This window comes from Rhineura floridana, chromosome 5 (genome assembly GCF_030035675.1).
Source record: "Rhineura floridana isolate rRhiFlo1 chromosome 5, rRhiFlo1.hap2, whole genome shotgun sequence".
Classification (NCBI taxonomy): domain Eukaryota; kingdom Metazoa; phylum Chordata; class Lepidosauria; order Squamata; family Rhineuridae; genus Rhineura; species Rhineura floridana.
The window spans coordinates 101,083,155-101,100,026 of NC_084484.1; the positions used below are offsets into that span (position 1 = coordinate 101,083,155).

At 39.9% G+C, this 16,872-nt stretch overlaps 1 protein-coding gene across 5 annotated transcripts in view; it reads left to right on the plus strand.

Moving 5' to 3' along the window:
- Positions 1–16,872, plus strand: part of RUNX1 (RUNX family transcription factor 1) — a 272,128-nt gene that overhangs the window by 198,766 nt on the left and 56,490 nt on the right. For 4 of the 5 annotated variants that reach the window (XR_009762805.1, XM_061627714.1, XM_061627715.1 and 1 more), the window contains one exon: positions 7,362–7,553. The exons of the other annotated variant lie outside the window; for it this stretch is intronic. Coding sequence is in view for 3 of the 4 variants with exons in the window: in XM_061627714.1 (XP_061483698.1) it covers positions 7,362–7,553 (192 nt within the window). In the remaining variant the exon portion in view is untranslated. The remainder of the gene's footprint in view (positions 1–7,361; positions 7,554–16,872) is intronic. 5 annotated transcript variants of the gene reach the window in all.

The following is a 16,872-nucleotide window of genomic DNA, read 5'->3' on the forward strand; positions in this document are numbered from 1 at the left end:
AAAGGAGTAAGTACAGAGCAGCTCTAGTCTCTAAATGCAAAGATGTTTATTTCAGAGAGAGAAAAGTTTCTCATTTTATCACAAGAAGTGAGTTATTTTGGTTCTAGTTGCAAGAGTAAACATTCAAGCAAGGGAAAATCCACTTTTCCTTCCACCACCCCATTTGTTAAGCAAAGTTTTGATGACTCAGGGCATGAGCAATGAAATAGAGGATCTTTTCATTGGAAGAGTGACTGTTGGTTGTACATCAGTTTAGTTAGTGGCGGTTTTTAACTCTCCACAGGCAGTTTGAAAATGAAATGGGCTCATTATACTTCTGGGAAGCACCCTTGTCACAATTTACCATAGTGATTGGCATCAGTGGCCATGATCCAGAGATATTGTATGGTGTTTAATGCTAGTCCTACTCAGAGCAGACTAATATTGCCTATACTATTGCTGTTTAACATTTATTTTGTGTCAACTAGGGATGGACAAATCAGCCTATTTCCTCAGTTTGTGTCAGTTTCACATGTTCATCCATAACTCCATTCCATCCTGTTTCTACATCAGTCTGCAATTTTAAAAGAAAACTGCACAGAAACTGTGCATTATTTTTGTATGCATTTTAACATAATTTTGTACACTTTTTAATCTAAAAATATGCATTTTTGTACATTTTTTAGCTGAAATCTTGAACCTGTATCTCAACATTCAGAGAAGTGCAAAAACCATAAGATAACTGCATTCTGGTCCACATATTAGTATAAGAAGTGTGATGAGGTCAGCTTGCTTAAAAATGGGGATCAAACAAAATCCTCAAGCATCCCTAGTGCCAACAAAGTGCTAGGCACCATACAGTAATAATATGAGAACAATCAGAAGGAAAGCAAAGGGAAACATTATATCCAAGTTAGTTATATCGTGAGCCTCAAGGCATGAGCTAGAGACACAAGTTTCAAGATGCGCTGTTTCCAGTATGCTGATAAAAGGAATACATTTATTACAAACAAGCGCAGGCGATGCTAGCAAACTTGCTTCAGATGGGACAGAAAAAGCACTCCAGAATCGCCAGCCAATCAGAGCTCAGGGGGGAAATTCTCATTGCTTTTTGCCAGATTGTCTTTTTCCAAGTTGTCAGTAATGGTCCCCTTTGCAAACTCTGAAGTGCAAGTTTAATGCTGTATTAGGAGCAAGAAAAGCAGCTGCAGTGCCCTTCCCTTGAGACATCCAGCTCTCCTCGTTTAAGTCTGCTCTTAACAGACTGCTTCTTCCACACTTGCTTTGTTTTTGCATGTCCTTAAACAAACTTTGTTTTTGGTGGGTGTAGGAAGATATCATTCAAATTCTGGCTGGCATTCATTTTTGCTTTAAACATTCCTTTAAAAGGAATTTCTCTATGCCTTTTTTATGTGACTTACACATCAGTGAACAGGCTTATCTCCAGGCAAGAACTTATTTAATAAATACTTTTTCTAAAAAAAAACAAGTTACAAATTCTGTGCCTTATCCAAAACTTGAGTGCACAACTCCAGGACCCTTCACACATTACAAAAGACACTTGTGGGGGTTAGAGCAGGATTGTTCATGTTGTCCTCCTCCCACTCCTACATACATTCAGCATAACCTCTGGAAGAGCCTATGTTTGATTCAGCCTTTTCACTATTTCCCAATTGCATATAGAAGACACTGTTGGTTTTGCTACAATAGACTTAACATGTCCCTCAGGAAGCTATGTACATGATGTGTATAGGCTCTTCGAGAAGTTATGCTGAATGAGCATAGGAGGTGAGAGTAAGGGTGGTGGTGCAATATTTCTCCCTCATCTATGCATGTTGTTCATTGCCATAAAGACATGAACAACATGAAGACTCCTATTCAGTAGAGAAGCCGGCAATTCCCAAATGTTGGTCTCTAGCCTGGTGGAATTTGGGACAGTGCAATACAGGCAGCTATGGAGATGTTTAATTTCATAATCATGGGGTTTACAGTAAGGTGATGGGTATACATAAAAACACATGAGATTTTATGTTAAAATGCTAACAGCATATTGGTGATTGTTGTTGTTATCTCAGCAGTAATTATATAGTACATTTTGGTTAAAAGAACACCAAGTAAGATATTTCCACCCCATCCACTCAAAGATTTCTCTTAGTTAGGTGGTAAATTTGGTTTAGAGTACAATCCATTCCATGCTTACCTGAAAGTAAGTCCCATTAAACTCAGTGTGGCTTACTTCTGAGCAGACATGCATACAGCTATAGAATTATACTGCATATTAATAAAATATAGGGTGTGGACATGAGAAATATTTCTTAACCCATTCAGGCTTAATTTGTTTGTCTCAGTTTTAAATTAATATTAATGTTTTTGCAAGAATGAATTAATTAAAATTATGTATTGCTTTGTGCATGAAAGATGCTATACAAATTATCAGCAATTTGTATTGTTTATTGCATTTACATTTTCAGTAATTCTATCCTCCCTCTGTGGTGCTTCTTTCTATTTCTCTTTTTTCCCCACCCTGCCATTTATCCTTGCAGCAATCCTCTGCTGTAGGTGAGAATGTGTCATTAGCCAGAAGTCATCCCCAGCAGTTCATGGATGAGTGAGAATTTGAACCTGGGGTTCCTAATTTAACACTCTACTAACCACTACACCATCCTAGCTGTTGAGTAATATTTGAAATAAATCTAATAAATGTAAGGTGCTATTCAGTGCTAGTCCTACTCAGAGTAGACCCATTTTAGTTAATAGACATGACTAACCTAGGTTCATTCATTTTAGTGGGTCTACTCTGAGTAGGATAGTTGAATACCACCCATAGTTTACAATATCACCTCAGTAGCTTTCACTCTGTAAGTGTTAATCATTCACACACATTGATTAATACTGCCATTGCATTCATATTAATTTTGCAGATCCATATGACTGCATAGTGTTTTTTCACATACTAAAATTGATTTTACACCTTGATTGCTAACCTAGAGGGAACTATGCTATGATAAAAATGACATGCAGATTGTCATGTGTGAGGATAACCATATGGATCAATTAATTAATTAATTGCTACATTTGCAGGATAAGAAGCTGCAGCCACTCTCCTGTGCAGCAAAACAAAATCAGCATGTATGATCATATGCAGAGGATCTAGAATCTACACTGATTATGATATTCTCTCACACACGTGCGTTCTATAATACAAAGTGTTTCTAACCTAACATGGAGAAAATTGGCAACAGCCCTGGGGTTAATGCTGTAAAAATACAACATCCATACATGCTCATCGGTCACCATAGGTTTCCTTTAATGACCATTTAATCCATTGCAAGTATTATTCTTATAGATTTCAGTGCAAATTTGGATTAATCATCTTGCCAGAAAATAGCAGCCCTCAAAGCCATGTGAAAAATCACCCCAGGAAAACATGAAGGGAAGGAATTGCACAGACAGGCTAAATTAAATGCATAAATGGTTTTGAGTTGAACTTCTAACTACAACTATCTTGTTAGATATAGCAGACATTACTTTGAAATCTAGATGCTGGCCCCAAGGCGTTCAGGCCATGAGGCTGAAAATAATCACCATGTCAAAGACATTTTACATATGTACACAGCTTGCATGACTCCAACTGTTTGAATTCAAGTCGAGTGTCTTGAGTCCAAGTTCAGATTTGCATTACTGATGAATGGAAAAAAGATTTGCATTTGAACTATAAAAGTATCAGATAAAAGTATTTTTCTTTTTATCTTTTTAACAAGAGCAGGAGGGAAGTAGGGTGGGCTAATGGGTGTAAAAGATAAAATCACTTCTAGTTTCTAGCCCCCCCTTTCATTCCTGTGATAATTTATAGCTCAGTGTGGAATCTGAGACTCAGTGAGCTGTGCCAAGGGATCTGGCAGGAGGAAGAAGAGATGAGTTGCTCAGACTTGGAAACTCAGCACAAGTTATAAAATTTAATGTTAGCTACTAGACACTGCTTTTAAGTGTGTGTTTTCCTCTTAGAATTCTCCTTTTTTATAATCTTGTGTTTTCATGAAAATGTTGTGAAAGCTATGTGGAAGAATGTCCTGCAGAGGACATATTTAACTTTTTCGGCCAGGATTAGCAATTCATTTGATGACCTCCCTCAGGTAAAAATAAATGGCAATTATGTGTTCAGATTTTATTTAAAACCCCAAGGAGCAAAAGAATGAGCTGTGGAGGCATATCAGTAAATTTTGTTGCCCATAAGACACAGCAGCCTATACTATATCTTTGGAGAGGCATCTTCCTAAAAGAGTTTCCATCACAGAACTGTAGGGGCCATTTCCTCCCAAAAGGAACTCACTGTTGTAAATAAAGAAGCAGTTTAGGGAATGGAGTGGTGTCAACAAAGAAATTAAAAAAGGACAATCAGCCTCAGAGATGCAGCTGTTTCTGCTGTTCTCTTAAAGGATCAAAGGAATTAGTGAAAAGAAATATGGCAAAGGAATAAAAGTTCCATATTTAGGTAGAAGATTTACTGATGTCCTGCCATTCATGAGCCAGAGAGTCTCTTGACATCAACTGATGTGGTCATCCCACTCCATTTCAAGTGTGACAGTGTGCATGTATCATTCCAGCTCAAGTGCCTATTCCTGAGCATTGCCAGGATATTGTCCTACTACCCTGGGACAGAAATGAAGCACTAGTCAACCAGAAAAGTGGAAATGTTGTGAAACAAAGATGAAAAGAATTAAGGTGCTCAGGACATAGAATCAGAAACTGTAATGGGGGACTAATCTTAGTTGGATTTTCCTCAAGCACATTTTCCCATGGGCATAGAGGAGCTTCTACCATGAGGCAGCCACTGGCCCCTTTGATGTTCCTCAGGCTCAGTGAGTGCAGTAACAGAGGGCTGAACTCTACTATAATCTTTCTTAGCCTAGAAAGACAAGATGAGGTGCCCTTATGCATCACTTCTGAGTTATTAGGTAATGAAAAAAGGAATCTCTAAGTGCATGGGTCCAGAGTTTTCAAGCACAATTCTGTGTCTAGAAATGCAAAAACTGGATACTGGGTCTCTCAGAGGCTTTTATTTCTGATACGCTAGATCTGTTTTGCCAAATGAAATGAAACTCCCGTTACTTCAGGGAGCAATCATATCTCAGTGGCAAAGCCAATGTTCTGCAGGCAGAAGGTCCCAGTTTCAGTCTTTGCCAAATCTGGTTTAAAAAAAGCTTCAGGGGGCAAGTGGTGGGTAAGGCTGCTGTCTCAGACCCAAGAAACTATTGCCAGTCAGTTCAGATACTACTAGGATAGATGAACAAATTGTCTGGCCAGCTTCCTATGTTCTGTGAGCTACTCTAGCATCTGTATTCTTTGACAGTATAATAATGTAGAACATGAACAAGTGCAGTTTCATGTACTTAAACAACACTGTGGTATGTGCTGAGGATTTCAACTCCAATCCACCTACATTTAAGGGCTCATCCAGACGACTGTAAAATGTGTGACACGATCGCTTTGTGTTTTCATTATTTTTGGTCGTCCATATGCCGCACGCTTTTGTGCATTTTCGCGTGGTTAAATCCACTCCTGCAATACCGCAAATCATGCGATTTGCTTTTTTAAACTGGGAATCATCCGCTGTACCTTCAGGCACTTGGATGCAATACCGTGGACTTTACAGCTGCGGGCATTTGATGGGCGGTTCTTGGGCAGTTCCCCATATCCCTTCCCTCATTCTCAGCCAATCACGTATTTCCACTGTTGTGCATGTGCGCAAATGTCCGGGGAAAGCCCGGGAAAAAGGAACCTATCAGAGCAAACTGGGCAACCGCTCAGGGTGAGATCTGCAATTGTGGTTGTTTGTAAACTTTTTCAAGGGAGAAAATATTTATCTTTGCCTAACCTCCACCTCCCACCCCTCACCTCCACATCAAATGTCCTTCTTGAACGTATTTGTCTTTGCTTCCAGGCATCCAGAGTCGAGGGGGGGGGGAGAAGAGAAATAGAGGCTTTCCTCTTGGATTACAGACACTCACACACCCGTAGTCAATTTCGCTTTTCTGCCTGCAAGGCTACTCTCTTTGAGTCTTGTCAATTTCAACCACAGCCTGCAGGTTCTCCGCAGCCCAGCTGAGCTGAAAAGCATACAGTCGCTTTTGCGAAATATGGCAAATACAAGCAAAAAACCCACAGGAATTATTGGCATATAAGTGGTTTGCTAGAACATCTCAGCCACCCGCAACCATAGAGACTGGTGGTCTACCTTCCTAGACATGACACATCATTACTTGCTGTTCTGGAGAAATAAGTGGAATTGCAATCATGTGTATCTCCAGAAACGTTAAAGGTAGAAAAGCATACAGTCGGTTTTGCGAAATATTGCAAATACAAACAAACAAAAATATAGGCATATAAGTGGTTTGCATGTTTCTTTTATCAGAGGGAATACCGCAAAGCCTGTGCTGGTCACTTCAGCGCAGATTGACACAGCAGCACGCGGGGCTGTTTGCCCGCATTCCCTGCCTGAGCCAAGAGCGGCCACCCGTGGGGGGGCTGTTTGCTTCCCTCAGGGGCAGCATTCCTGCCGCCGAGCTGCATAACGGTCCGGGGCTGAACCCTGCAGTGAATGAGCCCAAGGGTTATGGGGGGGGGATTCGCCCAGCAATTTCAAGCGCTGATCCCTTGTACTGCCCACAATCCCCCTGGATGGTCAGGAGCACCTGGAGACACCCCCCTGGCAGGCGCTGCTCCAGAGTGGTGAGCAACAAGGAACTCCATTACCATCAGGAAATTCAAACTTTCGCACTCGTACGTTCAAGCTCATGCACCTTGCTGTGCTTTGTTGCAAAGGGGGAGAGGAGCATAAGTCATATTTTTGAGGACCAACTGGCTGATAGGGGGGAATGTTATGGGTGGAGCTGGGAAAAAGCGAGAAGTAGTACGGGTCCTCTCGCTGCTTGTGTGGGCGCAAAAAAAGTGGGTTTTTTTATTGGGAAAGAGCGAACAAACAGGCAAAGTGAGGACTGTCAGATGACGAACCGGATATGGAAAACGTGGATTATCCCGCTCCATTTGGATGAGCCCTTAGTCATATTCATATCCTATTGGAATTAATGGATTTTAGTTGGATTGAATCCTTCATGTTTTTAGTAAATATTACAGGGGTAGCCAGTGTGGTGCCCTCCAGGTGTTGTTGGGCTACAACTCCCACCATCCCTGACCATTGGCCATGTTGGCTGCAGCTGTTGGGAGTTTGGATCCAACAATATCAGAGGGGCTCTACATTGGCTAGGCAACATAGACTAGGCTGTTGACTTTCTGATCATAGTAATAGGTTACATACACATCAAGAGATTATACTATGTCAGTCAGACATTTTTCTCATCTTCTTTTCCCCCTCCCCATAATAGGACACCGTCAGAAACTAGATGAGCAGACAAAGCCTGGGAGTTTGTCCTTTTCAGAGCGCCTGAGTGAACTGGAGCAGTTGCGTCGCACAGCCATAAGGGTCAGCCCCCACCACCCAGCCCCCACTCCTAACCCAAGAGCTTCCTTGAACCACACCACTGCTTTTAACCCTCAGCCACAGAGCCAGATTCAGGGTAAGTACCTGAACTTCCTCCCTCCTTCCCTGTGCATAGAGGACATGGTCATCCATTGGTCGTTGGAATAATGATTGGCACAATCAGCTCTATAGGATGGCACTTTGGGATGGTTCCCCACCCCCACCCCAGTGTTTCATTTGGCACATATAGCAGTAGCAATTGCCAACAGACAACATGGAAAAGATTGAGTTTGCCTTTAAGTTCAAAATGCTATAGAAAAGTTTCAGTGAAGAACAGGGTAGAAGAAACCAGACAGAGACTCTCGACCAGAACAAACTGTCTTTCATTTCTCTGATTACACACTACTGTGGGATTCCCCTCTCCAACAAATTAACATGACTATAAGCAACTTTACAATAGTGCTACAGAATTTATGAATAGCAGTGGAGCAAACAGTTCACAACTTAGGATGCAGTTTCATGTTTTGTGCAACCAAAGTTTAATAGCTACTTTTCCTAAGGAAAGCAGTTTCAGAACAGAGAAGAAATGGATAAAGTAGGGCCCCACTCATACGGCGGGTTACGTTCCAGACCACCCACCTAAATGTGGAACCCTGTCAATAAAATGGCGCCTGACGCCCAAAAAACGCCATAAAAGTGGAACAAGTGCCATATGAGTGAAAGCGAAATGCCGAAAAGTGGGCCACCAAAAAGCAGGGCCCTACTGTACTACTTCGCTATCCAGTGATTCAGTGTACCAAATTCCCTTCCTGATGGCTGCTTCTCTGTGGGAAAACAAGCAGCTATCAGGCTTTTATTACAATTTCAGATCAGAACATGAACTTGCATATTTGTATATAAGATATAGTTAAGTTCATACTTTGAACATAAGAGTTCAGAAATGCTATTTTTGAGTGGTGTCATGGATTTAAATGAGCTAACTGTGGTCAGTACCAGCCCAGTGGGATCTTTACATACCATTTCTACACAGTACACTGACTCCACTGCATGGATGATCCCACTGTGTCCTCCGTGAAGGGATGGAGAGAAATTCAGTTCCTAATTTGCATTTCCTGAAGCAGTATGCAAATCAAAATACGGCTGTCCTTCAAAATGTGCACTTCTCTAAATTTTGCAGTGCAAAAATTATGTACAAATATGTGTATATTAGGGGAAAGTGTGGAAAGGGCTTGTAAAAATAGGTTTAAGGCAAAATTGCATATAGAAGTGTGTATGTTAGGAGAAATGCATACTCCAATGTTGATGATTTTTATGAGGACTTTTTTTAAAAAAAGCAAACTGATGCAGAAATGTGGTAACATGAACTTAAGATTGAAGAAGAGAGAACCTGAGAGAGGCACCCAAATTGACAGCTGTGTCTATCCCATTCAATGTAGCATGTGAAAGGGGCTACAATATCAGTCATTACTCTGTATATTGAACTCATCCATCAGTGGCTCTTTCACTGCTTGCAGTTTGCACTTTTCTTTGTAAATCAGACTTTTCAGCCCTTCCAGATATTTTGACTGCTGTGAGTTTGCTGTGTTTTCTATTGCTCGTTTCTGTTGATTTTTGAAATGTGCACCACTCTGATTTCCTTAAGGAGGAAAGGCAGGAGATAAATGATTTTAAATAAGTAAACAATCATACACTGAGCAAATGTAAAAACATCAACAACTCTTTAATGAGCAACATTTTCATTTCTTTCAGGGTGCATGTGTATGATCATACCATTTTATTTTGGCTAATTAATTTGAATTTACTCTGGGGTTAAAAACCTGGACATACACAGATATCAAAGTTTAGAAGCAAATTCCACTCATAAGAGTGCTTTGAAATAATAATTTTGTATATTTAGAATTATTTATAGATCGCTTAATTGTAAAACTGTCTAAGCAGTATATATAATAGAATGATCAATAAAGCACAGCTAAAACCATAATCAGAATAATAATTTAACCACTTAGCTATTCCAACTATGAAAAGAATAATTAAACTGTGTTGCAGAATACCCTAAGGCACTCCTGTGATTAACCAGGAGCTAAATGATTTAATTTCAAAATTATCTAGACTGACCTTGTGCTATCAAGCAACAATCACTCTTTGTTCGATGTTTACAGTTTATACTTTAGCTTAGTACAGATTCCTACTTCCATGGGATGGTGTTAGCAATTAGCTATATATACAGAATCAAAATGCTATAAAACTATAGTCAAACAGCTGGAAAAAGTAAGGCACGGCATTAGGTGAAAAGCCTAAAATAATCTTAAAAAATTGTCTCCTGTTTTATTCCACTGTATTCAAGAGTAGTAAAATGTAAGCCATACATGTTTTTAAACAGAAAATATTTCCACCTTGAAAGAAATCTGTAGTTAGGGCAAAGGATGATTGGCAAGAGGTCATTCACACACAAAAAAGTATAACGAAGTTCTTAACACTGTTTTATTACACACATGCAGTCTAATACTGGGGAAGAGACTGCTAACAAGGAATCTGTTACAGCCTTCTTTGAAGGATATGGACTGTTATACAATGATGGGACTCTACTGTATATTTGTTCTCTCTCTTTCTCTTTCTCTCTACATATATATATTTGTTTTCTCTAGGTTTTGTAGACTAGATTGATTTGAGATTTCAGCCTGTTTTATATTTTGTGGTATTATTTATTGATACTGTTGTAGTTTTTTTATTATTATTATGTTCTGAATTGTTTTTATCATATTATTTGGTTCTTGCTATGGAAGCTGCTTTGAGGTCACCTGGTGATGAAAAGCAGCATACAAATATACTAAATAAATAAATAAATAATACCTTGCATGTTTGCTCAGAATGAAATCACCTGTGACCCAGTAGGACTTACTCCTGACCTGAGTAAGCCTTCCCCAAACTGGTGTCTTCCAGATATTTTGGACTGCAACTTTCACCAGTCCTGGCCAGCATAGCCAATGGTCAGGGTGATGGGTGTTGCAGTTCAAAACACCTAGGGGGTACCAGGTTGGGAAGGCTACCTTAAACTGTAATACTTAAGGCATTTGTTATAGAGCATCAGATAGTAACTCTTGAGCCCTGGCAGTTAAGCCTCACCGACTGCAATAAAATTTATTCTGTGTACTTTGATTAGGATCAGGGGATACTTTAAAGATAGCGAAGCTCATTTTCTTGCTTATGTTTTTCTGGGAAGTATCTCTGAAGCTTGGCTCCAGCTATAATTCCAGACCATATAATGTAAACAAATTAAAACAATCCTGTCTTGGGTAGTTTTTTTTAAATCTTATTTTGCAACTATCTATCATCATGAAAGCAGCTGACATTAAGCGGGTGAATGCCTTGATTAAATACTCTCTAAAATATATTTTACAAAAGTCTTAAACACATACATAATTATGTCTGAAATTAGTATGAATGACATATGGTCCTTTCTTAGAAAGCTATTAATTTTTTTCCCAGTTTAGAATCACTGATTTTAAATCAAGTGTGTTCTTCCAGAGTGCTGTATTTCAACCAGATTCAGTGCTGTGTTTTATTTATCATCATTATAAGTGCTAATACAAGTAGTATACGTAGCAATGCATTCAGAAGTAAAACATGGAGGTGCTTTAAAATTAAAAGAAGCAAGATCCATCCTTGCAGCCTCACAGTCTACTGGACATGATACAAAAGGAAAATATGTCTGTATTATCACAGGAGAAAATCCAGCTCTTGAGATATTGTCATTTTAATTCTTAGCAATGCTCTGAATGTTGTGTCCTAAAGCATCACCTGCTCATTTGGCTGGGTTCAGGTTAACGTGAAACCATGACTTATGCCACAGTTCAGCTTTCAGACATGGAACAGGCAAATGATGGTTAAGAACTGCTTTTTCTCAGCACTGGCATCTTAAGGTCATAAGTTCACTCCTGTTTCCATGGTGCAGCAGCCTTGAAACAGAGCAATAGATTTAACTGTGTTTTTTTCCTGGTTTGTTGAACTCAGACAAACCATGGTTTGCGGGTAGGTTCTGCTTCAGATATTATTAAAATAAGCATGAATTAGCTTAACAAACCATGAGTTTGCATTACATTTGAACCCAACCTTTATATAAGAATTTAGGATTTACTTTTCATAAGGCACATTTCTGTCCCCTTTTTATTGTTGACCAAACTCCTGAAAGCCTATAATTAAGAGATGTAAAAGTCAGAAGACAAATAAGGTGAACTCACAAATTAGAATGAACTTAAAAGCAAACAAAATATAGGAAGGATCCCCTGTACTGGAAATCAGCGGTTACTGCCTAAGCCCATTGTGCAGTATCAAATGTATCAGGAACTTACTGAGCTAGTACATACATGCTTAGATTGGACTATACCAAGGACATTGCTGGTGTAATTCCAAAATACATGACATTATGGTGGCGTTCCAAAGGCATCACTAGAAGATAAGCACCAGTGCAAATGTTAAGGGTTGTGGTGGTTACATGATAAGATAGTATTAAATTATTGCATGCTTCAAAGAAGCATGTGTAATAAATGTAAATTTCTGGTCCTGGCATTGGACAAGAATGTATTCTGAAAGCTTTGTTTTCAGATACCAATGTGTTGTATGATTGTAAATGAGTATGGCATAGTGTTCCTCAGCGAACAGCTATGACCATGGAAGAATATCTTAGGGAACATGCATCCTTCAGCCACTTTGGAACTCTGTATGGTCAGCCATGGTATTAAGTTCAACCTCAAGTATCTATTCATATTCCTTTTTTGAAAAGACTTCAATTGTACAGTTTCTTAGCTTGTACGTAAATATAAGAATTATGTTGTATTCTCACAAAATTGATCCATTGCCAAGGACCAGTAAGCAGATTTGAGAATTTTGAAGGACCCTAGGAACGAAATCTGCTCTTCCTTCATTCGGAGTATCTCACTTGCTTCTTAATCTATCCTCCCTTCTGTCTTTTGCATGGCTGGAGAGCAGAAGGAAAAGTAGAGTAGGAATGGCAAAGGAATGGAAGTGATGCATGGGGTAGTATTCTCAGTGTGCTCACTGCCTGGGCACACTGGAGCATTCCAGGTAGTCAGTCCCTTCTGTCTTTGAGATCATAGGACATCACTTCTGTGACTACTGAACCACCTTCTTCACTGGTCTCTCCAATCCACTAGGAAAACACTAGGGAGTGTGAAACAGAGAAACACCCAATGGACAAAGCCCAACTCCATTAGCCTTGGATAAGTCCTTAAGTTTAATTTGCTGCAGACATCAGTCATGATCTCTATGCTCAGTTGCTACTGAAAAAATGGGTGTGGTCCTACATTCTTCCTGGAAGCAGCACTTGAGAAGGGGAGCTTAGCTCTATAAAATGATGTTAGAAAAATACATTTGGAAAAATTAGCACTTTTGTGTTTTGCTGTTGCTAAGTCTTTTTGTAAAAATGTAACTGTGGTTTTGCTTGCTTCTGAAGCATAAGAAGTCAGAATATTTTATTTTGTAGTTTTTAAGCTGATATTCACTGTAATTTGTGGTTGTGTGCCACAGGTAGGGTGTAGTTCAGGTCTCTTCTGAAGCTGTAGCAAATAGGCTGTTGGTTGGTTGCTTGTGGTTTAAAACAGAGGCTGTGTACACACATTGAAAGCACATGAATTTCCCCAAGAATCCTGGGAACTGTAGTTTGTTAAGGATGCTCAAAATTGTAGCTCTGTGAGAAGTAAAGTCGTGCTTTAAATATGCTTCAAATGCTTGGTGCGTATGCGACCAAAGTATTTTGTCAGCTGTAATTTTAGAGCCAGCTCATTTGTTTTACTCTAAAGAAGTGTAGTAAATGTACAGGAGCTGATAGTATAAAGAGCATTAATGTAAGTGAACATAAGTCATTAGCTTTTGTATGCATATGTCTTGCTGTGACTAAGCACGTTTTGGAACAGATAAATTGTGGATAAGGAAAAGGTTAAGCAGTCCTTTTCTGTAGTTGTCTTCTCTGTTAGAAATTTCACTTTCCTAAGCAGTTTTTCCTAACACAAACCATTATTGAGGCTCTCTTGCATGCATGGACCTACCTATAATTTGTAGGTAATCAGTATCACATGTAGTCCCTGATGAAATGTGTTTGATTGGTCTCTAAGGGCTACCACTAAAAGCTCTTTAATATATCACTGTACTTTTTATTATAACATAACTTGGTTTAGCCAAATGCCATGGATTATATGCCCAAAATCTTTATAGAATCAAGTGGTTTTATAAACTTTTGATTGGTACAGCAATATAATACCCTATGTGTTGGTGAATATTGGGGTGTATGAGAAATTCAGTAATGAATAAACAGAGAATAGGAAATTCCCTTTGCATCAACAATCATTCATTTCACTAGAGCTTGCATTGGGGTGATTCTTGATTGGCTGTATATAATGACTTTTAAACAGCATCATTAGAATCTTGAAAAGACTGTTAAGCTCAAAAGAAATGTAAAAGCTAGGAAATCTTTTGCTCTGTTGTTGTAGTTGTTTGTTAATCTGTAATTTTTTAATGTAACCTATCTAATAGAATGTTTAATAGAAAAGAGTTAAGGAACTAGTACTGCTAGTTTATAAATATCATAAAGCCATTGTTTTATCTTTCTAAACAAAACAACTACTTTAAAATAGACACTTGAGAGATGTTTGTGTAAGTTTGTAGATTAAAGGGGCTGAGAGATTTTCATACCACAAAACTGCTGTTTACTTGTAGAGGTCTCCACCTATAAAAGAGGAGAAGGAATTAACTTCCTATTTTGACCAAGATTTATAGTTCAAACAGCAAGCAGTTTGTATGATGAAGGCAAGTCCATGCAGGTTAGTGCCTATAAATTGCTATAATAGGCTCCTGGGTTTCTTTCATAAGAAGGAAAATACACCTGTCCATTTAGAAGTTCAAAACTTATGTCTTCACAGGGGTGAAGGGGTAGTAACTATGCTTTCAAGCTGAAATAAACTATTTTGTGTGTATGTATCTATGTGATTTTTGCAAGGAGATATTTATATAGGGAGAATACTAACTTGCCATAGATGGATGCTTTTGTGGAGGCACTGGCATAAAACTTGAATAAAGCCAATCAACCTAAGGATAGTTTCAGCAATCTCACAAAGTGCTATGTGTTTTATTCTTTGAGAGTTGGCAGGCCCTAACTGAAAGGCAATAGCATAAAATCCAGCCCATATGTAATGGGATGGCAAAGAGGTGTAGCCTCACCATGGGAAGGAGGATGTATTTGGCTTTAATAAAAAATTGGGGAAGATATTTCTTCACAGAGGAAGTACACTCCCTTCACAGAGCTCTTTAAAAAAAATTAGAGAAAGAAAAATTTCACTAACACAGCACTCCAAAAACACCTTTTCCTGCCTGGGGTAGGGGACAATTAGGTGGAGGTGTTCCTCGCTCCAGATCTCCAGTCTCAGCTGACCTCCCACCAGCTGCTCTATCTGGTGGTATCCCTGCAGGCAGAAACTCCCCCAATGGGGCATTCCATTCATATGGTGGGCGCAGAGCTGAGCAGGCCCAGGATCAGCATCCCAAGCCAATCTCACAACTGTTGCACAATGGCATCGGGACCAAAAGAGCCAACAGCCCCAGTTCTCATGCCTTCCACTGTGCCTGCTGTAAGCCGGAGAGCTGTGGATGCAGCAGTAGCTTCACAGTGGAAGTTAGCCAAAAATTAATAAATGTGTAAGTGCTAAGCTCTTCCTGCAAGAAGGCCTAGTAGCCTTGCTTACATTCATTGCTTTCAGCTTAGTCCTGAATGCTTCCATACCAGCATGAGGACTTCTCTGCTTCTAAATGATATTTCAAATAAAGATCGCACATGGGGGATGTGTCAGTCATTATCAGTGAGGTGAAGAACTCCATAATAATAATGGATGTAAGTCCATGGCAATCAAGCTACTGCCTTCTACGCAGTAACAGAGGCACCAGCTTGGAGGGAGAAGAGAACTGCACCAGTAGTCCAGGAGCCTTGTTTAGGTGGTCTGCGGCATGTCTGCATTAAATATTCATACTGATTTTTAATAGTACTTTTATTTGCTTCTTTTATTTCTTACATTGTATCTTCTATTACTTCTATTATATGGAATGTGAATTGTAATACAATAAAAAAAGAAATAAAGGAAGCAATAAAATACCATTAAAAATCATGCAGCATCTAGCACTGTGCATTACAATTGCTACAACAGGCAGAAGAATCATCAATGATGGATAGTCCTCCATCTCGTTTTCCCCACTATTCCCTCTCCCACTTGTGTGTGGCACTTTACTGCATTGCATCTGGCAATGGCTAGTCCTGTATTGGATAATGGCACCAATCCATGCTCCTGCACTATTATTAATGTCCTGTATCAGCTGGTAATGTTGGTGCAGTGTCATACCGGTCATGCTATTGCAGTACCATGTGCTCCATCTTCTTAAGTGTTTATTTGACAGCACAAGAGCTCATAAGATTAATCATAACATTTTTGTTTATACCATCCTCTTAACCTGAAAGAAAAAAATAGATTACTATGAAAAAGAGTAACTAGAATCAATCTGCTAGGTTTACGAGGGAGTATTTGTGATGTTATATTTTGTTTTACTATTCAAGTGCATGGGAATTTATAAAAGGTATGAAGTGCACAATGGCAAGACAGTCTTGGATTTGTAAGGAAGCAAATGACAATCCTTTCACCCCCTTTCTGTCGGAAGGCAGAGCTGGGGTCCCAATCCCGGGGAGCTGGATCCCGGAGAGTTGGGAGAAGAGTATTCGGATGGATGGCAGAGGGAAGGGGGAGGAACTTTCCCCCTTTGGAGCAAAGACGAAACAGAGGAACTGCCAGTGATAAGGTCGCTTAGCAACGGGGAGCCTGAGCCCTCCCTGGACATTCTCACGCCTCCTCCTCTTTCAGGCTCAGAGCAAGAGGGGGAAGAGGGAGGGCTGCTCACAGCAGAAAAGCGGGGAGGCAGTTTACCATCAGCCCCTCCCCTATCCCCCATCCTGGAATCGGAAACTTCAGAAGAGGAGGGGGTGATGCTTCCCCCCTCACCGCGCACACGCAGACAGCTGAAAAGACAGGAGAGAAGGGGGGAAGGCGGGCAGTACCTGAGGGGCAGTTAAGGAGGAGCGAAAGATTGCGCGCCCGTTTGGCCCCTTCTTAAAGAACAGGCGGGAAGAAGTCCCTTGCTCTGTCAACTTTCTCCCAATGCCGCAGGACCTGTATCCCTGTATTGCTTCATGAGAAAACGCAGTCTTTGTTTGGACATTACCCTAATAAAACACGAATTAACTACAACCGCTGGTCTGGTTCCTCAGTCACATCCTGGGCCTGACAGCTTGACAGAGCCACCTAAATCACCCTCAACGCTCTCTTCACTTGACTGGGACAAGATGTCAAAGGGAGCAGCGGGGGAAC